At 34.0% G+C, this 22609-nt stretch overlaps 4 protein-coding genes across 5 annotated transcripts; 3 read left to right on the top strand and 1 right to left on the bottom strand.

Moving 5' to 3' along the window:
* The first annotated feature begins 13 nt into the window (after positions 1 to 13).
* LOC123214482 (protein GOLVEN 6) lies at positions 14 to 1771 on the top strand. Its single transcript, XM_044634269.1, has 4 exons — positions 14 to 872; positions 970 to 1037; positions 1144 to 1216; positions 1401 to 1771. Exons 1-4 carry the CDS (start codon positions 764 to 766, stop codon positions 1562 to 1564), a joined length of 414 nt encoding a protein of 137 aa, XP_044490204.1. The 5' UTR covers positions 14 to 763; the 3' UTR covers positions 1565 to 1771.
* A 1357-nt stretch (positions 1772 to 3128) lies between these two features.
* On the top strand, positions 3129 to 6274 carry LOC123214880. The gene is made up of 6 exons (XM_044634891.1): positions 3129 to 3673; positions 3754 to 3857; positions 3974 to 4071; positions 4735 to 4937; positions 5702 to 5751; positions 5951 to 6274. The coding sequence occupies exons 1-6, from the start codon at positions 3283 to 3285 to the stop codon at positions 6002 to 6004; spliced, it is 900 nt and encodes a 299-aa protein (XP_044490826.1). The 5' UTR covers positions 3129 to 3282; the 3' UTR covers positions 6005 to 6274.
* A 1054-nt stretch (positions 6275 to 7328) lies between these two features.
* Positions 7329 to 12226, bottom strand: LOC123212789 (transcription factor BIM2). 2 transcript variants are annotated; one of them, XM_044631981.1, is made up of 8 exons: positions 11940 to 12226; positions 11778 to 11862; positions 11300 to 11369; positions 11105 to 11200; positions 9921 to 10318; positions 8916 to 9045; positions 8221 to 8327; positions 7329 to 7518 (listed from the first exon to the last, which is right to left on the bottom strand). In XM_044631981.1, exons 1-7 carry the CDS (start codon positions 12040 to 12042, stop codon positions 8226 to 8228), a joined length of 984 nt encoding a protein of 327 aa, XP_044487916.1. In that variant the 5' UTR covers positions 12043 to 12226; the 3' UTR covers positions 7329 to 7518; positions 8221 to 8225. The 2 variants fall into 2 exon arrangements, with proteins under 2 accessions (XP_044487916.1, XP_044487915.1); XM_044631980.1 differs by lacking the exon at positions 7329 to 7518 and having other exon boundaries at positions 7920 to 8327; positions 11940 to 12225.
* A 5612-nt stretch (positions 12227 to 17838) lies between these two features.
* Positions 17839 to 21180, top strand: LOC123214085 (phosphatidylinositol 4-kinase gamma 7-like). Its single transcript, XM_044633802.1, has 2 exons — positions 17839 to 18208; positions 18650 to 21180. The coding sequence occupies exon 2, from the start codon at positions 18980 to 18982 to the stop codon at positions 20861 to 20863; it is 1884 nt and encodes a 627-aa protein (XP_044489737.1). The 5' UTR covers positions 17839 to 18208; positions 18650 to 18979; the 3' UTR covers positions 20864 to 21180.
* The last annotated feature ends 1429 nt before the right edge of the window (positions 21181 to 22609 follow it).

The raw sequence follows: 22609 nt of genomic DNA, 5'->3' as shown, positions 1-22609 counted from the left end.
TATCTACAATCTTTTTTATTTCGGCAGGAACAGAAATTAAAAAAAATAGCCAACCTGTCAGATAGTCTAAATAAGTGTAATTAAGATTAAATTAAAGTTTTGAAGAAACAACAGATAATTAGACAGAAACAACTCCAGGAGTCTGTTTCCTTTGATGTCTAGACCACCAAAAAATGATATCACCCCGGTACATAGAGTTCTGCTGGACTCAACAATGGCCACTTAAATAATTTTATGCCTCTTGATCAATCATAAAGAATGCTATTTAGTTAATTGAATATTATCAAAGTGAAAACTGAGATGGCTTTGCCTTTGCTTGCTTGTTTCTAGCCAATAATTTTAAAAAACTGTTGCATCACACATATTAATTAATAAATGAATAGTTTCTTTTCTTCATAGGATAGCAAAGACAGATTGAGCTGTTGTTGAATCTTAAAAAGCTAATAGCATTTTGGGGTTGATGGTGATATGTGCAATTCATGTTGTGTAGACATTATTGTTTAAATAATGAGAAAAAGAAGAGGGCCTGCAAGAGTAAGTGACAAAAGCAACTCAAATGGAGTTAAATTATCTCCTCAAAAGCAAGTATAAGATTTCTATGCACTTGTTTTGGAACTCTTCATTTTGTGCTTTGTGTTTCTCTGTACATCCCTTTACTCTCTCTCTCTCTTTCTGGGGGCTTTCTTGGTTAATATAAACTCCATCTTACACGCATTTCAGATCATTCATAATCTGTCTTTCGTGCAATATAATCTCCAGGGATATGGAGCTTATGGAAATCACTTTATTTTTCGTAATCAGTCTTTCTTTAATACTGCAAGCCCCCTTTGCTTCTTCTCTGCAAATTCAAGTGCAATCTTCACATGAAAAAGGTTAACATGCATGCATTTGTTACTTTATTTTCTAGCTTTCTCTTTCTTATCCCTTTTATGATTGTGGCCATTTGTGTAATCTATATACTATGAGCAGCCATTGAAGTACAGCTTGCGGATCTGCCAACACTGCCCAGAAAGCTCAGAATCACTGCTGAAGTATCAGTAAGAATCTGTTCTCAAAGATTCCAAGAATTAATTAACCTTGATTATGTTTCACACACACACATTTCTGCAACTTACCATTTTCCTTTTATGTTATTCAAATTAGGTTACACAACATGAAGGTACAGACACAAGGTCACGCAACAAGCAGAAGCATGAGCATGAGCTTTTTCAAGCTGGTAATCATCTATTAAATCACTTGTTAATTACCATTGAGGCACTAGTTGTTGCCAGCTCGAGGACCATGAACAATATTTCCAGAGCACTTCAATTATCTTTTCCGCTGTAAAAAGTTCAGTTTAACACTTTACTTTCAAACTATATATAAGAGAAGAAGACAGTGAATGTGATTTGTGTGTGCAGGGAAGAAGACACACAACAAAGAAAAAGGAGAGATGCATGGAAGCAGAGGGACATGGGAAGAATGGGTGGAGAGGACAGACACGTCAGAGTATTTTACGATGGATTATTCTAATGTAAAACGACGACGTCCCATTCATAACAAGGCCTTGCCGGTTGGTCCATGAAACCTGCCTGATGCCCCATATCTGAGAACAAACTAGTCGAGCTTTTTGGTCACAATTTTGTATTTTGTAATTACGGAAATGAGGGAGGTGTCGTTTCTTCTTATGCTTAATGGCCGACATTGTGGTTGCAAATTCTAGGCTCTTTGTTTACTGGTCAAATGTGGGCTACAAACCCCAATATTTTGCTAACACGCTGCCTTTCACAAATTACTAACTAATTTGCTTCATTATTCTAATATAGTATGCTTTTTTCTATGTTTGTTGCAAGGGGATGACAAATCTTCAATGATACGCCATGCACAATACGATACAATGTGTATTTATGTGATAAAATATTATTTTATAATTAATTTAAAATTATTTAATCATGTAATTACATATCATTTATGTATTCGATTGTATAATTAAAATTATTTATATATAGTTTTATTGTTATAATTATTCAACCAGATATATATTTGAATAATATCATTTTAATTGATTTTATCTTATTTTTTTAATTATTTTATAAACCTGACTGATTTACAACTATAACTTTAATTAATAAAAAAAAACATAATAATAAACTATATTAAATTATATTTGATATGATCTATCGTGCTACATGTAACTCATCAAATGATGGGTCTTGTAAATTGTGCAAACCCAAGATATTATAAAGCCTAAAACATAATCTAAAATCTCTTGAGTTATACTATGTTAGGGTTACCTTAATACACGTGGCATACACAAAATGGTGTCTTTAAAACATATTAATAAGTGAAAGAAATATAATCTAAAATTAGTAAATCTAGTTAAGCATTAAAATATTTAGAAAAAATGTTCGAGTTTGAACTTCTACCACTTATACTTATGAAACCTTATTTAAATTACTTAAAAAGGAAAATGAATAAATAAATAAAATAATACAATATGTTTAATTGATGTACCTTTACGATATCACGTAATATAAAAAAATTAATTATTTTCATTTATATAATGTTATAAATTGAGTCTTCTCATCTATTATATCATGCCAGTTTACTTAACTTTTAAGTTTGAAAATTGAAATATATATAGATTTTTATTAATAATGTGTCATGAATTTTGTCTATTTTTTTAATTAAGAGCAAGAGTGCAAGACATATAGTGTTATGCCATCCACCCGTACGTTTGCCCAACAAAATCAAAGTTGTAAGGTTAGATACCGATCGAAATGGGATTATAGTCTTATCCCTATATTTCAGTATGATCAAGATCTCTATCTTTTGACCTATTGAATTATTTCATTCAAAATTAAATTAAAAAATATATATTAATAATACAAGATTTATAAGAGATTTATTAATTAAAAAATTATTATATATATTTATAAATAATATATTAATATATGATTAGATATTATTTTATTTTAATATAAAATTATTTAATTATATAGTCATATTTGTATTGACGACGGAGAATTTAATTTTATGAAATTTAAAGGTGACAATGTCATTCATCAAACCTTTGGGGCCCGGGTGGGGGGTTGGGGGTGTAATAGTCATTTGGGCTCAATCTTGTTACGTTGGGCACGTTTATGAGATGAGTGAGTGAGACGGTCCATGCCTGCTTCCTGCGAGTGATGTGAAGGAAAGATAAGATAGAAACGGACGAAGGAACTTCTCCACGACTCCTATTTCAGCCGGAAACTACTGAATTTAAGAGCAAGAGTGGACTAGATCAAAGTCTATCCTAAAATGGAAGACTTTTGGAAGAGAGCCAAAACCTTTGCGGAGGAAGCGGCGAAAAAATCTCAAAGCATTACGACCTCGACCAAAATCGCCGATCTGGTTGCCGAGACTGCTAAGAAGTCTAAAGAACTGGCATTGGAAGCGTCTAAGAAGGCCGATGAGATCAAAACTGCGGCGCTCAAACAAGCCGATCAGATCCCTATCAAGTCCATCACCGACATCATTCCTCCTCAGCTCTCATCGTTGTCCTCCATTGCTACATCATCATCATCTTCTTCTTCTTCTTCGGATCTCACCGTCTCTGAATCGGAGCTCCGGAAATTCGGTGTCACGGATGATTTAAAAGAGTTCGTTAGAGGATTTACTTCTAATACATTCCAGAACTTTCCTGTTCAAGGTAAGTGAAAAAGAAACTAACTAAAAATTCAGTCCATTTTTTATTTCTTGTTTTAATTTTTCGACATTGTGAGTATATAGATGAAGCTGAGACCTCTGATGTGCCTACCACGGCTTCTAATGTAAGGAAGGATCTGACCGAGTGGCAAGAGAGACACGCTACGCTTGTTCTCACCACTGTCAAGGTAATATATGCTTTTTTGAGAAATGTATATGTACTAATTTGATATTTGTGTACATAGAAGATGGAATTTTTTTAAAAAACTGGGTGACTAATTTTTATATCGCTTAATCGCTGTAGGCAATTTCCAAGTTGAGATATGAATTATGCCCCCGTGTTATGAAAGAAAGGAAATTCTGGAAGATATATTTTACGCTTGTTAGCACTCATGTTGCTCCGTAAGTAACTTCCAATTTCCGTGAGATCATATTTACTGTTTTGACTAATAATAAGTTAGAACTTTGCTTCATTGTGATCTTTGAAAAAAGTGACTTTGACAGTGTCTTAGTGTGAACATTGTTGTTTAAGAATTATTGTCAGTAGAAGAGATTTGTTACATGAATTGATGCCAGTTTGTACTGTATCTGGAGAAGAAAGAAACTTGAAGACAATTTTAGTAAGAAGGATCTGTTAAATTTCTTCTCATCCATAGTATGTTCATGAGTAAACGTTGATTCATTTGAATTTCGTTAAAAAATGATACAGATCATGAGAAAATCAGTATTTTGCATGGTAACATAGCTCAGACAATTGGAATATACTTAACAGTTTTCATTTAAAGCCAATATTTTGTTAATTTCTTTGGTTTCTGCAGTCTGCTTGAATCTGAGTCCATGAGGTACTGCAGTTTTTAACTTTTTGATTTCTCTGTGTGGGTATTGTGGAATAAAATCGGGAGAAAAAATTTGAAGCCTGAATAAGAATATGTGATTATATTTTAAGGCTTGTTTCAATTAAGCTTTATAGATAGAATTACTGAATCTTTAGAACATATGCTAATGAATAAGAGAGGTTCTTGTTGAATTGATGGAATTGTCTCTTTATCTTTACTTAACACTCAGGTATGAGAAGCAGTACATGGAGGAAATTAAGCTCAAAGCAGAGAAGGATATCAAAGATGATAAAGTGAAGCCAACTCCAGGGGTTGGAGATACTGATAAATCAGAGGTGGCAGGAAAGAGCTTGAAAAATAAAACTTCATCTGCTGAGCAGGACCTGGATTCATTTCTTTTGGGAGATCTCGAAGATAGTGATGGAGGTGCAGGTATGTTCTTTTCACTCTGGGATGCATGTTCATGATTCATAAACCTATGTGATATCAGGTTCACCATTCAGATGGTTGTGACATGCTTTTCTCAATTTAAACTTTCCTACCATTGCCCTGGGGCTATCATGTGACCAGCATTCAATCAATGCATGATATTAAGTATTTAATCTCTCCAAAATGTAAGAACTCTCCTGCAATGCAACTTGTCTTGACCTTACATATTCACTTTGAGCAATGTAGTTATGATGCATCAATGTAGTAATGCAGCTTTGATGACAGCATAAATTATAGGTGCATCATGAAATTTCCAGAATGGTTTTGAGTTGTCAAATTGAGCTGTTGAAAAAAGAGATGGTTGAAATACCTGTGGAAAGTGAAATGCTTCACTTTTTAATGCGTTTGAAGATGTGTAGGACTCTCTGTGGCAATAATTACAATAAGATATTAAATAGTGTAGCACATTTGTTGATCTCTTTGAACATTCTCATTATTTTATATGCGAAATGAAGAACTTGATGAATTGTTAATAACATCCATTTTTTATTAATAAGCTGTTTTCTTTTTCTTCTGTGGTCCATAAGCAAATCCCATAAAAAATATGTTCATTCCTTGTCATTGGCGAGCCTGGTTTGCTCAGTTTTGGCCAGTTAATTCTATTGTGTTATCATTTTCTAATGCTTGTATCAACCTATGCACATTGTATGCTTTTATGTTTTATTGTTGCAATTTTACAATCTATTGGTTATTACATTGTCTTTCAGATGATGGTGATGCAAGCTTTGGTGATGATTTTGACAAGATTGGCAATTCTGTAAGTTACCTTCTGATTTCCTACCATGTTAGTGTCCAATATAGTACCTTCTGTCTTACTTTTATATATTTCTATAAGAATTATTTGAGGTTTCAACACATTTTGATTAACAATGACAGACATGCTTAGTGTGCTGCACCTAAACAAAGTAGTTACACCCAAAATAATTTGCATCTGTTTCATTTATGGTCACTTCCAGGATGTTGAGGATGAGAAGCATCCGGAGAAGGCAGATGATGCTACTAAAAGCTAGAGTGGTGCCAGCTCAAGGACTGCAGATGAGACTATGAGGGTGAGCTTTGGTGGAGGTAATAGGTTTGGTTTGTTGGAAAATATGCAGATGATATTTACTTTCGGCAATTCTGTTAATGTTGACAGATTATGGGTGCCTATTTTCAGTGAAATAGAGTAAGTTGGAATTTTAATGTGCCTTGTATAGTTGTTAATTCAAAATGTTTCATTGAATGTTGTAGAAATTTATTATCAAATTCTCTAATTTTATTACCAGAACTCTGTGGAACCATTTTTTAATGCCCTCAACCATCCCTGACCTACGATTCTGTATAACCGAAATTGAACATCTTGGAATTATTTTTTAATTTCAGGCTATTAACCACTTGTTCTGCACAACCAATCATTTTCCAGCTAGTTATCAACATGTATTATCTTATTTGGAATTAAGTCAAACTAATTGAATGAAGGATTGGAAACTATTAGATATTTCATGTTCTGTTCACGCAGCTGTGTTTATAGTCTCCTCATTAGGTGAGCTGCTGATTGATAGTTGGAGTTGTATGTTCTCCCCTCCCAAAGCCATTAACTCTTGTACGTTTGGAGTTGCAGTCGCACAGGAGAATCAGATGTTCCACAGCCGTTACCAGAAAGGCTCTCACGCGCTCAGACACTGCAATCCTCAATTAATATGGTCAAGGTTTTCCGGTGGAATTTGTTGTTTTCAGATCATAGTGATAGTGGCAAAGATGGAGATGGAAAAGGTTCAGGCAAAATTAAAGGGTTTTGGGACAGAATAATCTTTTTATCGTTTCACATAACAGTTCTTATTAACAAAATTGGACGATAGATAGAGGGATAAGTAAACATTTTAAACTTGTGAAAAATCATTATCTTTCATCGAACTTTGGGTGGGACATGGTCATTTTGCCTTTGGAAAATTTCTATCCTCTCCTAATTTTTTTGAGAACCTACTAATAACTTAAAAAGGAAAAAAATAAAAGTCATTGTATTTGTATAATGACCACACAATTTAATCGTAACAAATTTTAATTAACAATTTAGTAAATACTAAAAAATAATCACCCAAAAAGATATATATATTTTTTAACATCCGTTTGTATGTTTAATTTATAAATGTAAATACAATTTTAAAACTTATTATAATCTTAGTAACAATCATAGTCTTTGATATGAAGATTGGAATTACATTCAACACAAGATTTAATACTTCATCCTAAAGTAGAACGTTTTGCTACAGATTTTCAATTGAGTTATGGCCATTAACCAATTCTTCTTCAATTTAAGTCTCCAATCTCACCCAACATGCATCCCCATTCAAAAAGGAAACAAAACCAACAATGTCAATTTCATAAAACATTTCCACATTTCAGAGGACCCAGAGCACAGATGTTCAATTAAATTGTTTTCCTGTCATAACTTAGACTGAATTGATCGGCCACAACTTAAGCACTTGATTTTATTTAATTTCCACAATCATGAGGCAGGCAGGCAGGAGAGACGTAGAAATACTCACTGCAAGTGCCAAATTACTTTCAGATTTCCTATTATATAAACTAACATAGAAAACAACACAAAACAGATACAAAACCAAAAATGACTAAGAAACTGAAAAGAGGCAAAACTAACAACTCCAAATCTTGGTTCCTTCCTTAGGAAACCTCAAAAGCTACACCAAACATAAAAAGCTTAATTAATGGATTGCTCTATTTGGACAGGTTTGAGAATCACATCTTATAATAATATCACTAAGTACGGTTAATTTGTTTTCACAAAAACACACTATTCCAACACAAAAGATTGAAGAATTTCATTGATGACACAGTTCAATTTTGCTTAATTTGTTGACCAATACCAGTTTGCAATTTTATTAATATTTCCAAATGAAAAGTTTGCACAGACAAACAACTAACACATTAACCAAGCAATTGGACCCCAAAAGGGTCCCTGTTTCATATATTTTAAATCATTATATATGATACAAGCACAATAGAGGAGATGGCATCCCCTGAACATAAATCACAAGAGTAACTACATAAGCATATAATTCAACCTGATAGCTCTTAATATAAGTCCCACAACATGTGGTGAGAACCCCAAGGAAGCCAAATGCATGTATGTACAACAATTGAAGAAGAAAAAACCAATAGAAACAGAAAGGAAGAAAGGACAGAAGAAAATTTAAAGGTGAAAATGAGGAGTCAAGAAATGACATACTAGCCTTATGTCTTCAGCCGCTTTTGAGCTTGATCAGAGTCTTCACTGCTGCTGAAATCCCTAAGTTTTTCCATTGCTTGATCGCTAGAGGGGTGGGTTTGGGGATCCTGAAAAACAGTAAAGATTGATATTGTCAACTAAATCAAACAAGAATATCTGTAAAATTAACTGATGCAAACTTGTTAATGAATATAAGGCTCCACCCATTGAGAAGTGTGTGGTGCTCACTCTTTTAGGGATGATCTGGCGTGAAAGAAACTCAAGGATTTCAGAGAAAACAATTTGTTGTGGGACAAAGTGTGATTTTTGCATCCTTGTGCAGGCTTCAGTTTACAGAGAATTTCAATATACCTCATCCTTCTCATTCATTTTAACTGAAATGGGTTTTTGACAAAACTGTTTAAGTTTTGTCACATTTTAATGATACTTATCATGCATAGATTCTTATAGTTTTGGAGGGCACTTTCTGTAGACACTCAGGGAAGATCTAATCACTAGTGGATTTCTTATCCAAAATTAAAAATTATCTCTCTTTTTACTCCCATTAAGATATTTACATCAATTTCCCATCAAAAAAGAAATAAATAAAAAAGAAGCTAATGCCTCTAGCAGAAGAGAGTAAGGGATCTCTCTTGACCCCATCTTAACCACACAAACCCATATTAAAATCCTTAAGCTATCTACCCATTGCATACCTTTTCAATGGAAGTTCCAGACATCAACCCTCTGTTTGATCGCTTCCCAAGATCAATCTGTACTGAGATGTTGGCTTGTGACAGATCTAGACTGGCACTCTCCAGTGCTTGAGTCAGAGCGTTCAACAACCTGCTAGATGCCAAATTTGATTTATATGAGCTTATTGCAATTTAGCATGCAAATCTTTCAGAAAGCTTCAAAGAAATGCAATAGACATGCCAGTTATCACTCACCAATACATTTTAAAAAAATATATATATATATAGTAAAGAGGATTTCAACATTTAAAGAAGAAATCCTTGATTTCTCCCAGCAGTCAACCTTAAAAAATTTCCATATTGGGACAATAATTTAAGCATCCAAAGAACATTTGAACAGATTAAAGATACAAAATGAGAGAAAGAGAAACATAAGCATGAAATGCACCAAAATCTATTTAAAGAAAATGATTAATATTAATAAGCAAAAAAAGATATTTAGAATGAAAAAACAAAACCAAGAAAATAGAAAGAGTAAGGGTGATTGAAAAAGACAACATCGCACAAAACTTGAATGATTAACCACCTAAATCATGACTTAAGTCTCAATACATTTTGCTACATCACCATAGATGTAAAAAGTGAAAAGCCTACACATACTCGAGGTTCAAAAAATTGGGAGAGATACAAGCACCTTTCAAAAAGTCACTGATATATTATTATATTAAGTAAGCTCAGTCATGGGATCTATATATAACAACTCTCCGCCACTCCACCACACAACTCACATATCATAGGTTCTAAAGCAACAAGTATGATAAAATAACGTGTATGCTTCATTTTTTCCACACATATGGTAATAGGAGATGGTGAAACTAACAAAACCAAAGATGCAAACACCCAAAGGGAAAAATCCCAACAAGAATTCAGATTCTCTCAATGTAAATAGTCAACTTATTAATTGGTATACCATATATTTACAAAATTAAAAGCACAATTATTTTATCATTCTTTTATAATACCCACCCTTGGGAGTACACACTTGATATACTTATTGTCCCCCCTTCAACTGTCAGCTCCTCCTGTTGGTTCATCATATCACCAGTGGTGGGACACTCGTTAGACTGTCCATCAGAAATGGGTCTCTGAAGAGGATACACTAGCATATCATTTCTTACAGCAGCGGGCATGTTTCCCTGCAGAGACATGGGCAGAGGTATTCCCTTGTTCACTAACTCAGGTTGCCGATCCATTTTGCAGGTAACATCCCTGTTAGGATCAGATTCTAGAGGGTTCTGTAAGCTTGTAAGCATGGTTGAGGGAATACTATCATCAAATTTCCCAGGAAACATTGACCCTGGACCAGAACCATTTTTGGCATGTGGTTGACCAGCAAAACTTTGAACACGCCAGTGACTATTTCTCTGTTACAAAACAGAAACACAATAAGTTACCAAAAAATATTTGTAAGCCAACTGTTGGCCATCATCCTCTCACCCCAAAAAGAAGGAAAAATAATGACATAAGAATTTAAACTCTAAATACTTTTTGCAGATACAGAGGCAAAGGGTACTGGACTTTCTGAACAAAGGTAATAGAAAGCTACTGATATAGCCAAACAAAGAAGCTAAAGATTCTATGAGATATTTGAGTCCCAAGTCGTTGGATTACAGTCACTGATCTACTTAGTTATACACAAACCCAATAGACTAATGTAAGAACTGCCAAGATGAAATAAAATCAGCATATTTTAGATCGACTAATGAATGATATTGAAAATTTTGCATCTTTTTTCTTAATTTTGATCTCTTTTTTCCCCTAAATTTCTAAAAAATATGCCAATCCATTTACAAAGCATTATTCCAAAGAATCATGGCAAAAATCTACTGATGCTTCTGCAATCTTCAATCAGAATCCAAAGTCCCTCAAGGAAAATGTAAAATTTCAGATTTAATCAATAAAGCAGAACATCTGGTTCACTTCTAATTATCATTAATGGACTATGCAAATCAAACTATAAGAATTTTTAATTTGCAAGAATCAAATCCTAATACCAGAACTTGCATATCATTGCCAGTGAAGAGGTTCTATCAACAAAAAACAAATAGACGAATATCATATAGATACTTTTTTTTTTCTTTTCTTTTCTTTTCTTTTTTTTTTTTTGATAGGAATATATAGATAAAAAAAGTCAACCATAGGAATATTACCCATGGCATCAATTTTGTGGGCTCAGAACTCCAATCCTGGTATGTACCCTCATACTTTTGTACTTTTTCCTGTAAAAATTGGACATACTCAATCACCTGCACAGGGAAACTCATATTCATTCACCAAGTTGAAGAAAAGAATTTATCAGCTAACTTAACAATACACCATAGTTCTGTTCCACATATATGAAATACCTCTAATAGGAAAGATGCTGTATCTCTCTTTTGATCACTATGGGGTATGAGGTCTCTCAATATCTGAAATCTGAAAGCAGCAGATTACAGTTCAAATCGCTCTATCAATATAACAAAAAGACCTTATCTCTCAAATTTCAATTCACAGAAGATAAAGCAAACTCAAAGCTTTGACAAGATTGCAATAGCTATGGTACAAACCATGTATAATTTACCTGGCCAGTTCCAACACTAAAATAATATAATTTACCAATTATGCGTTTTGAATTATTGAAAAGATATTATTTACATATATATAGAATGTTAAAATTTTCATGTTAAATCTCACTACTATGATGTTGTGAGTTAAGCAGAATCATCAATTCCAGTAATGTTAGCAGAATTCTGGTGGCAGCAACAAATCATACGATTGAGAATAAAAGAGAATTAAGTCTTAAAAAAGAAAAATTAAGAATTGAAAATAAAAAATAAAGAATACCTCTCATTAATCTTGCTGCGTCTTCGCTGCTCAGTGACAGAATGCTTGGATCGTATAGCACTAGCCTTATCGCTGTTTTTACCATCTACGAAATCACATATGAATATAATCAAATACTACTACGCATAAAAAAGGAAAAGCGAGAGAAGATGGATCTGGTACCTTTTATGTTGTTATTGTTAGCGTTAGAAGTGGTTTCTCTCTTAGACATAAATTCTTCGTCGTCGAATTCTTCGTCGTCTTGACCTGGCTTGGATGTTCTCATTACAGGAGAAGAGAGTGTTTAGTTCGAACGCCGGCGAAGCAAGTCAGGCAGGCGATTTGAGATTCCTTTTAGGAAAATGAGTGGGACTGGAGATGGGTATGCTGGGATATGGGTAAGTTCATGTGATTCCCGTGAAGACGCAGTCAGTTTGACCTCATTTTGTTTTGTTAACAGTCAATGTGATCACATTTAGGGATGAGTAAATGTGATCCCTAAATACTTTCCCACCCAGTGTTCGCCCAAAAATACTTTCCTGTTATCTCGCCCTTCTATTTAAAATCAAATTTAATTATTAATAAATTAAATATATTTACCATATTATTATTAACTATTTCATTTTTTAAAATTAATATTTAATCCTTAATAAATAAAAATTCAAAAAATCCCTTCAAATAATAAATTTACTTTATCACACTATTCTTTTCTTTTTCTTTCATCATTTTTTTCTTGAGTGATCTAGTCAACCCCCACCATTGGTTGATCGTCATTGGCAAAATGGGTATAGTTATTGCCTTTTACTTTCTCCTCATCCAGTAACTCTCTCGGTGTCATCTCCCCTTTGTAATATGACTCAATTTCTTTCAAATTGATATTACATCTCACTTTTTTAGCGTTACCTTTTTTGTAATTCAATCTCTATATTACCTTTATGATGTGGCTCAACCGAGTTTTCATTATCTATGACTTCTCTCCACAACGTGGTTTAATTGATGACAATAATGAAACTCTAATCAAAATGACAGTTTGAGTTTTAAAAATTAAATTGTAGGTTTTTAAATTTGTGAAATGATTAAATTTCCATTTTTAAACCGTTAAAATGAAATTTGTAGAAGGATTGTTTTTTCTTCAAAATTTTTGGATGGTGAATTTATTATTTTGCCCTTATAGTGTTTTTTTTTTTTTCTTAATAAACGCCAAACCTAGGGTAAGAAATGTAAGTTTTTCTTGAAGGATACTGAACATTTAAAGGTGAAATAATAAGATTAGCTTTAACTTTTAACTTGACGTAAGGCAGGTCTACTTGGTTCTTCACTGTTAAATATACCAAGATATAGACCCACTAAATAGTCCAGTCTAATTCTGCTACAAGATCCAAAGAATAAACGTTGCATTGCTGCTATTTCATTTTCATGCATGGCACGTATTAGACAAGCAAAAAAACAGAATGCCCTTGAAATAGGCAACAACAAACAATAATACAGAATCAATTAAAAAGGATCAAATCTTAAGGCAAAACAAAGTTGACCAGAACTAAATCAGTCGCACTTTATGAACACTAGAGAAATGCTTTGCAGCAGCCACCATGGCTGCCTCCGGGCTGGTGGGTGGTGCATGTTTTTTGCTGCTTTCATCACCTCCGCCAGATATGCAGAAGAATGAAGCTAGTGATCTAAAGAACGATGAATCTCGTCCGCTCTCTTTCTTATGCTCACCCATTTTCCCTGTTTTATATGTGATATCTGAAATCAGATTGCGCAACACCAATTTTTCAATGAAACAAGTTATACGTACTCAAACTTCCTGGAGAGTTCAATATCTCTTATTATATAAATTAAGAATTTCGTAGTGAACAAGCAAAAGCGAAAGCAAAGCTTTGTGTCCTTTGACCATCTGATCTCTTCCTGATTTCTGATGGTCAAGTCATGAAACTCCTAGAAATTTCATTGTGTATTAAGTCAGATAAAATTATTTTAATGAACATTATTGATTCCATCACAATCCATGTAAACACATTAATCCATCTTTAAGCTTGTTTATATGTAATTGGACAGAGCAAATTCATGATGTTGACTTGTCAAGCATGCTTGTTTAGAAAAAGTAAGACATAAAATTATTGAAAAATAGGAGAAAGAACAATATCTTATTGAAATGTGTATTCAAATCATATTAGATGTTGAGTTTATAGGAAAAACTAACAACAAAATGTCCTAAAAATACTCTGACAATTAATACAAAAAAATCAGAATTGATCAGATTATTAAAATGGAAAATGACACCTAACTTATTGACCAAGTTTCCTTTAGAAATAAGAAAGAAAAAGGTTGATGCATTAATCTGTGACAATCTCCCTGGTAAATTTGACTATTACATTATTGTCTCTAGTATATTTGGATATTTTTTTTTATGAGATATTTTGTAATTCTAGATACACACTAGATATTTTTATAATGTACAAAAATCTAATTGAAGTAAGGAAAGGTATAATGGATAAATCTCTATGAAATGTGTTCAAGCGCTTACTGCTTTCAATTCGAAGTTGTCAGCTTCCTCTGTAATCATTTTTAACAGGAAGCTGCTCCAGTCTTGTAGTGACACGATCAATGGCTCTGGAATCCATACACCAACTTATGTCCTCAATTGTGTCAGGGCTAAAAATCTATGTAACATGTGTTCTTGATGGATAATTTACTAGTGTGATTCCTTATTCGCTCAATCTATTTAACATGCTGTGCCACTTCCTTACTCAAAAAATTACCCCCTTTAATTTGCTCTATCTCCTTGATCTGTTGTGTCGCTTTCTTAATGGATCATTTACTAGTGATTCCTTATTTGCTCAATCTCTTTTTATCTGTTCTGTTAATTTCTTATTTAGAAAATTACTCCCCATGATTTGTTCATCCACCTTGATTTGCTGTGTCACACCGTCACTTCGTAATCACTTTGCTAACTTGACTTCTTAGTTGTACGTTTGGGCCCTGCTCTCTAATGGACCTTTATGCTTGTTTCTAGTCTACTATTCAAATTTTTGGTCCACAGCCAACCCACCCCGCGGGCCGGCTTTCGTTGGCTCCAGCCTGCGCCTCACTTTCCACTTCAGGTTTTGTTCCTATTAAACTTTGTTTTGTTTTTGTCATATGACCATATACATTGATCTTCAGGCCCATGGCACTTCCAATGTATACAAGTTGAAACAAACCCTCCATCATTCTTGAAATTATCACTGTTGTTCTTTATTGAAGACGTCGCCTGCTTGAACTTGGGATTTTGAATCATTGGATTTCCTTATAATCACAGTAACACTCAAATATCTTCATATATATTAAAAAGAAAGCAGTTTTTTAATTAAAAAAAAAACCCCATATCATAAATTTTATTGTTGTTGTAACAGATTAAGTTTTGGAGCATTAGAATTTAAACAGGGATTTCTTTAATCCTTTTAAAACACAATATCCATCCATCCATCCATCCCTTGTGATTTGAAAGAAGAGCAAAATATATGGAGGCGTTATTCTGAGGGTTGAAAGTTAAGCATCTCTGGAACTGGGACTGGGAGTGCATGAGAGAGGGAGCCATGTCCTAAACCAGAGGCGCAGATACTAACACAAATATACATTCAATCCATGTGCACCGCCCACTGGAATTTTCCTTTCTGATTTATGTTTCTCCGTTTAAATCATATAATGTTTGCAGTTGAAAATGCAACGCAGCAGTTTTGAGATGTTGCTTATAGGGACTGAAGAAGATTAGAAGAATGATATGTCAGTTTTGAGATGGACACAGAAAGTTTGTTCTTTTTATCAATGCAATGCATCAATTGACTGATATATCACATTCAACCCATACCTCTGCCATTTACGTACGCATTCATACCATAATGGGACACATGCATACGCAGAATTACATTCAAACATAATTTTCAGAATTAAAAAAAAAAAAATATATATATATATATAGTTTGAATGCATACGTGGGAGGATAATACCGACTGGTCAGAGGATGAGGAGAGTCACCATGACGTGCACAGTGGTGGGGTGGTCTTTATAATCAGCCGAATCCTTGACAGCCTTGCATGTACTTTTTTTCCTGCCTACCAACTCGCAGTTGGATTCCTCTCTAATCTCTATTTCAATCAGCTTGACCGCCTCTAATATTCCTGGTTATACTGCTTTTATTAGCTCAGTCATATAAGAAAATAATGCAGGTTTTGCTGAGAAAACCACCTGTAAATCTCACAGTAATTATTTCAAGTCAAAAGGAGAAATCATGGTTGCTCCTTTTAAATTTTCAGTCTGACAGGAACGGGTTTAATCAATAAATAGAACACCAATATTATTCGTCCAACCTAAGACCATGTGCAATATCCAACAGAATGTAGCTTTCAAGTATTTCAATCTTAATGATGGATTATATTGGCCAAGAGGCCCTCGGATAAGTTGTACATATAAATTGAGTGCAGGCTGAAATGCAGCCAGAAATGAAAACCCTAATTCAAAAGACAAAACATTTATGAATAAGTAAACAAGCTTTTCTATAACAACAAAAGAGACTTCAATAATTTTCCTAATTATATTATACTAAATAACTTAATTATAATTCTTGATTTGGGATATAACTTTTCTAATGTTATTTTTCTAATCTAACTAATATAGCCTTTGGACCAAACGAAAGGTTGCCAAATCCTTATCAAAGACTTCATTTCTTTTACGAAAGAAAAACCCTTGGTTGAATCGATTTATTTTTTTATGTCTAATTGGTTCATTCTGACTTTACTGTTCACATAAGTTTAATTGAATGAAATACAATATTTATCTAAGTACGGGTATGTACATAAATAATATATATAATTTTATATAAAAATAATTATATTTTATTATATAATTAAATATTATTTTATTTTTAATTTAAAATTATTTAATCATATGAAAATATGTCACTATTTATATATAAAATTATATACATAATTTTATCATTTTTATATAAGTCAAAAGACTATTTCTCACCCAAGTTTTAATGCTAAAACAAATACATACCTATGGAATTTGAAAAACCTAAGGTCTTACTTATGAGTTAATTTTTGTTAAAATTTTTTGTTATAGACAAAAGTAAAATCGTTATTTTATTGATGATATTAAAAAAATATAAAATTCACTAAAATTTTTGCCTATGTTTTAAAACTAACAATTTCAACCCTCCTTAAAGTTTTTTAAGTTACAAAAATAACATTTTTCCCCACTCTAAAACTTAGAATTTATTTTCTAGATACTCTCCTCCTACCATCTCTGGCCATCAATGGCTATGTTTCAACCATCATCTTTGGCCACCAAATCTTCACTCTCTAATACAAGAAGACGTGTCAATTCGTCTGAATCAATGAAACCTCGAAGATTCCAAATGAATCGAAAAAGATGAACATCTTCATAGATTCTTTTGGGATCAACAAATTTGTTTGAAATTGATTAAAACTTTATTAATTACAAAAAAATTGATAGAGTTAATAAAGATGTGTCTTTTGGAAGTGTCAAAGAAATGAAAGGTGTTCAGAGATTCGTGTGTTGATGTGTTATCTTCAGTGGTCAAAGAGCGTCTGAAAAATAAACTCTAAATTTTAGGAAAAAAAAATATTATTTTTGAAGTTGTTAATTTTTAAAATTAAAAAAAAAATATAACAAATTATATATTTTTTAATATTATTAATAAAATAATAATTTTATTTTTATCTCTAATAAAATTTTTTAATAAAAATTAACTTATAAATAAAATTTTAAAATTTTAAAATTTTCAAACATTTTAAATACATATTTATTTATATTAATGTTAAAACTTGGGAAAATAACTCCTTTGGCCTTTTACATAGCCTGCCGAACGGGCGAATAAATTAGTATAAAGCACAGTACAAGTCCCTCGGCGAGGCTCATTTTCGTTAGTTAATGGTGTTATAGAAACATTGAGGGAATTTTAAGCATTTATGTATTAATACATAAAGCTCCCATTCGCTGACTCCGCCACGTCAATGACCCAATCCATTATCTCCACGTCCTTACCGCTCCTTAAATCCAGCGGCTCTTATGTTGTGTTCTAGAGCCTTCGATTGCAAAATTTACAAATCCAACCGAGAGAAAGAAAGAGAATGAGTCAGAGAGAATCCTCCTCCTTCTAACCAGGGTTAGTTTTTTAACCCGACTTTGCGCGCCAAGTTATAGTCGTCCTGAGAAGAGACAACGGCAACCGAGTTTTATTGTTTGTGGCTTGCCACAACAACTCACTGAGTCACTCGGAACGATACCTTGCCGCCTTTTAAACTTTCCCTTTCATTTCATCTTCGCTTGGCGCCTTTCATTCTCTGTCTCTCTATATTTGTTAATTAATTAATTAATCACTGCGTTATTGCCGTTGCTGTTTAGCGAGGAGTTCGAGATTGTCCGGTCCGGTCAGATCTCGGAACCTGGTAAGTTGCTTTTGATGTTGAGTGCCCCTCTTTTACTTGGATTGGATTTTAAGGTTGTTCCAATTTAAGGTTTGTTGTTTTTTTTTTTTTTTTTGGGTCTCTTATCAGTTATTTTATTTATTCTTAGTTACAAGTTTATGCGGAATAATGCATTAAGATTTAAGAAAGTGTTGCTTGCAGAGGTTGAAAATGTGTTAGATTCTTCAAATGTTGAAATGTTCCCGCTTTCTTCTTGTTTTAAGCCTTGATCCACTCGCGCTGATTATTTTTATATGTTTTTCTTTTCATTTTTACTTGAAAAGAAAGAAAACAATGTTATTTCAATTATGTTATTTCGCGCAAGTAACTAACCATCTTTTGTTCAGGTATATATTTGGGATTTGTTGTTGTTATACAATCAGTGTTAATTTAATTGGCTATCTTTTCTGTTACCTGTTTCAGATTCTTGGTGCCTGATCAACTTTGTGTAATGGCTTGCTTAATGTAGCATAAAGTGTTACAGTAGTTCCTCTGTTTCTGGTTTCTGTTCAAAGCTTTCAGCCTCTTACAGTTGTGGGATGGGATCTGCCTGATTTCATCAATTGATGATAGTTTGGGGATTTTTTTCGTTAATTAAATATCCATTAGTTGTTGGTTTGGAGCTTGGCGCCTTCTTTGGAAGGGGGGGAAGAAACTCTCTTCCACAGCCACCTTTGTTGCGAGCCAACAAAATAGTCTGGTTTCTTGTTCCATTTCACATCTCGTAAGTTAGATAGCCCAGTTCAAACTCTGATGGCAGTGGCAGTCTTTAAAACTCCTCTCCGCGGAGAATACCATGAGAACAAGAGAGTGGAAGGGAAAGAGCCTGTTGGGAGAAGACGAGTTTTTGTGCAAACAGAGACTGGTTGTGTATTTGGGATGGAGTTGGATCGTGGTGACAATGCTCATACTGTGAAAAGAAGGTTACAGATTGCTCTCAATGTGCCTACTGAGGAGAGCTCACTGACTTTTGGGGATATGGTATTAAAGAATGATCTTAGTGCGGTTAGAAACGATTCCCCACTTCTTTTGACACGGAACATTATGCATAGGAGTTCATCCACTCCATGCCTTTCACCTAGGGGAAATGATATCCAGCTAAAGGATAAGAGTGGTCCTATTGAGATACTGGGGCAGTCTGATTGCTTTTTTATTACGAAGCAATTGGTAAGGGACATTGTGAAGGCAATTAAGATGGGTGTTGATCCAATTCCTATTCATAGTGGGCTTGGAGGTGCATATTATTTTCGGAACAGCAGAGGTGAGAATGTTGCCATTGTGAAACCAACAGATGAAGAACCTTTTGCACCCAATAATCCCAAGGGCTTTGTTGGTAAAGCTCTTGGGCAACCAGGACTGAAACGTTCAGTGCGGGTTGGGGAAACAGGGATCAGAGAGGTAGCTGCTTACCTTCTTGATTATGATCACTTTGCAAATGTGCCTCCCACTGCACTGGTGAAGATCACACACTCAATCTTCAATGTCAATGATGGGGTAAATGGGAATAAGGCACACGAAAAGAATCGGGTTAGTAAGATTGCGTCTTTCCAGCAGTTCATAGAGCATAATTTTGATGCAAGTGATTATGGGACATCAAGCTTCCCTGTTTCTGCAGTGCATCGTATAGGGATATTAGATGTTAGAATTTTTAATACTGATAGACATGCGGGAAATCTTTTAGTGAGGAAACTTGATGGTGTTGGGAACTTTGGTCAGGTGGAGCTCATTCCGATTGACCATGGCCTAAGCTTGCCAGAAACCTTGGAGGATCCCTACTTTGAATGGATCCATTGGCCTCAGGCTTCGATTCCATTTTCAGATGATGAACTTGATTACATTAGAAATCTTGACCCATTTCGTGACGGCGAAATGCTGCGAAGGGAGCTCCCCATGATCCGAGAGGCTTGTCTGCGGGTGTTGGTTCTCTGCACAATTTTCCTAAAAGAAGCTGCTGAATTTGGTCTCTGTCTTGCTGAAATTGGTGAGATGATGAGTAGGGAATTTCATACTGGTGAAGAGGAGCCCAGTGAACTGGAGATTATTTGCATTGAAGCAAGGAGGTTGGTGGAGGAGAGAGATGGTTTTTCACCCAAGGTTGATATGGGAGATGATGAGGTCCAATTTGATATAGATTGCGAGGAAACAGACTTTGACTTTACCCCAAAGATGTCAGCTGATGACTATGGAATCAGGGCTCCATTTCAACTTGGAATTGGGTTTGGGAATGGCCGATATCCACTATCAAAACTGGAGGAAAGCATTGAGGAGGCAGAGGAAAGTGAGGAAGGAGAGGAAGAGCAAGAAGTTGCAACTTTGCTAGCTCCCGAAAGGATCCCAACCATTTCAAAACTTTCCATGTCACTGAAGAACACCAGTTTGGGTGAGAAGTACCAGAAATTCCTTGGTTCGAAGCCAGAAAATGGCTATCTTTCAAACACATCTTCTGGACGCAGGAGTGCGAATGGGCAGCTACCTGCAATTGTAAGCTTCGTGCAGCTGGCAGATCTTACCGAAGAGGAATGGATGCTATTTTTAGAAAAATTCCATGACCTGCTCAATCCAGCATTTGCCAGACGTAAATCATTTACCTTAGGTCAGAAGCAGAGACAGAGGCTTGGTACTTCGTGCCGGTTTTGAGGAGGATTCTAAACCAGTATAGTGTCGTGTTATAGTGTCGTATGGGAGAGACTACTTGATATGAAACGAAGAAATAAGACGCTGGATTGTGGGGAGTAATGGGTTGTTAGGGTATCTTTGGTTAATGGGTTTTCTGAGTGAGAGTTGTTGTAGGCAAAAGCAATAGTAGGAGGAATTTCTGTGAATGTTCATGGCATTAGCTGAGTAGAATTTGTTTGTATTTTGTTTTGTTTTTTTAACTCCACATGGCACTTGTTTTATAAATAACTTGTAGAATTTTACCTTTCAAATAAAATGTTTCTGTAAGTACTGACCCATTTTGTAGCCTACGTTTGCTTTTAGTTGATGGTTGTTTTTTATTTTATAAATTGAGTTGGCTATCGTTTTTGCTGTTGTACTGATGACTGGGTGACTGAGTCAGTTTTTCATGGTCCAATTTTAGTCATATAGAGAATGCAGCAGCACTAAAATGGAATAAATGTAGAATTTTTTCTCAGATGATTGTACATCGTGCCAGATTGCCCTTGCACTAGTGCCCACATAAATTAGCAAATCGAATAAAAATGGTTTTGTTGTTGCCTTGGTGACCAACTTAATCAATGTTAAGGCCAAAGGACTATTTCCTACTCAGGTTTAGGGTAGGTGCATTTTCAAAATTACATTTGCAGAGTTTAAACACCCTAAAATCTTGTTTATAGTTTAAAATTTTAGTTAGAGCTAAAAACAAAATTATTATTTAATAAAAAATATTTTAAAAATTAAATTTTCATTATATTTGCTCATTTCAGTTTGAAAACTCATAATTTTTCTTTATTTAAATTTTGAAAAATTAATATTTCTCTTTTAAGGTTTGTAAACTGTTGTTGGAGATAGTTATTTTTGATCGCATTGGCTCTTCCTCTAGGTTTATCTCTTCTTGTCGATCAAACCCCAACTACCGACGAAACAAATTTCCTCAGACAAAGACGAAATGTCTTTGTGTGGGATGAAGACGATTGTTAGAGGTCATAGATGAAGACGACGTGACTATTTAAGACCTCTAATGGTCATTTTCATATGAGACAAAAACACTCCAATAAAGACGATTTTGTCTTCGTTGAAAAAAATTTATTTCATTGGTGGTTGGGATTTGATCGACAGAGAGAGATAAGTAAAAAAAGAGAGCTAATACAATTGGAGATGACGAATTTTGTCATCTCTGATGATGATTTGCAAACTCTAAAAAAGAAATATTGATTTTTTAAATTTTGGATAAAGAAAATTTTGACTTTTCAAATTAAAAAAGATAAATTTAATAAAACTTTAATTTTTAATTTTATTTTGATTAAATAACAGCTTTATCTTTAATTCTAACTAAAATTTTAGATGAATAGATAGAATTTTATACCTTTCAAACTCAGCAAATATGATTTTGAGAATATATCTTAACTTCAGTAGTAAATAATCCTTTGGCCTTAATGTAATTGTAATGTGTGATGGACGTATTTCTGTATTTGAAAACATCCGGCTCACATCCAGAGAATATTTGGTTAACAAATTAATTTTTCTGCCGTCTCAATTTATGGGATCGTATTATACATTCCGTAACTTTTTAATTTCACTCTGAAAAGGACTCTTGTTGTGTCATGGTTGTTCAAATCAAACTGTTCAAGGCAAGTAATGCAAATAGATTTTCTCCATGCTGACATAGAAACCCGGAAAAAGGGTTAAAAGAAACATGACATACTGGGTTCCCATTAACAGTTG

This window comes from Mangifera indica, chromosome 4 (assembly GCF_011075055.1).
Source record: "Mangifera indica cultivar Alphonso chromosome 4, CATAS_Mindica_2.1, whole genome shotgun sequence".
Taxonomy (NCBI): domain Eukaryota; kingdom Viridiplantae; phylum Streptophyta; class Magnoliopsida; order Sapindales; family Anacardiaceae; genus Mangifera; species Mangifera indica.
This window is presented reverse-complemented; position numbering and strand designations above follow the sequence as displayed.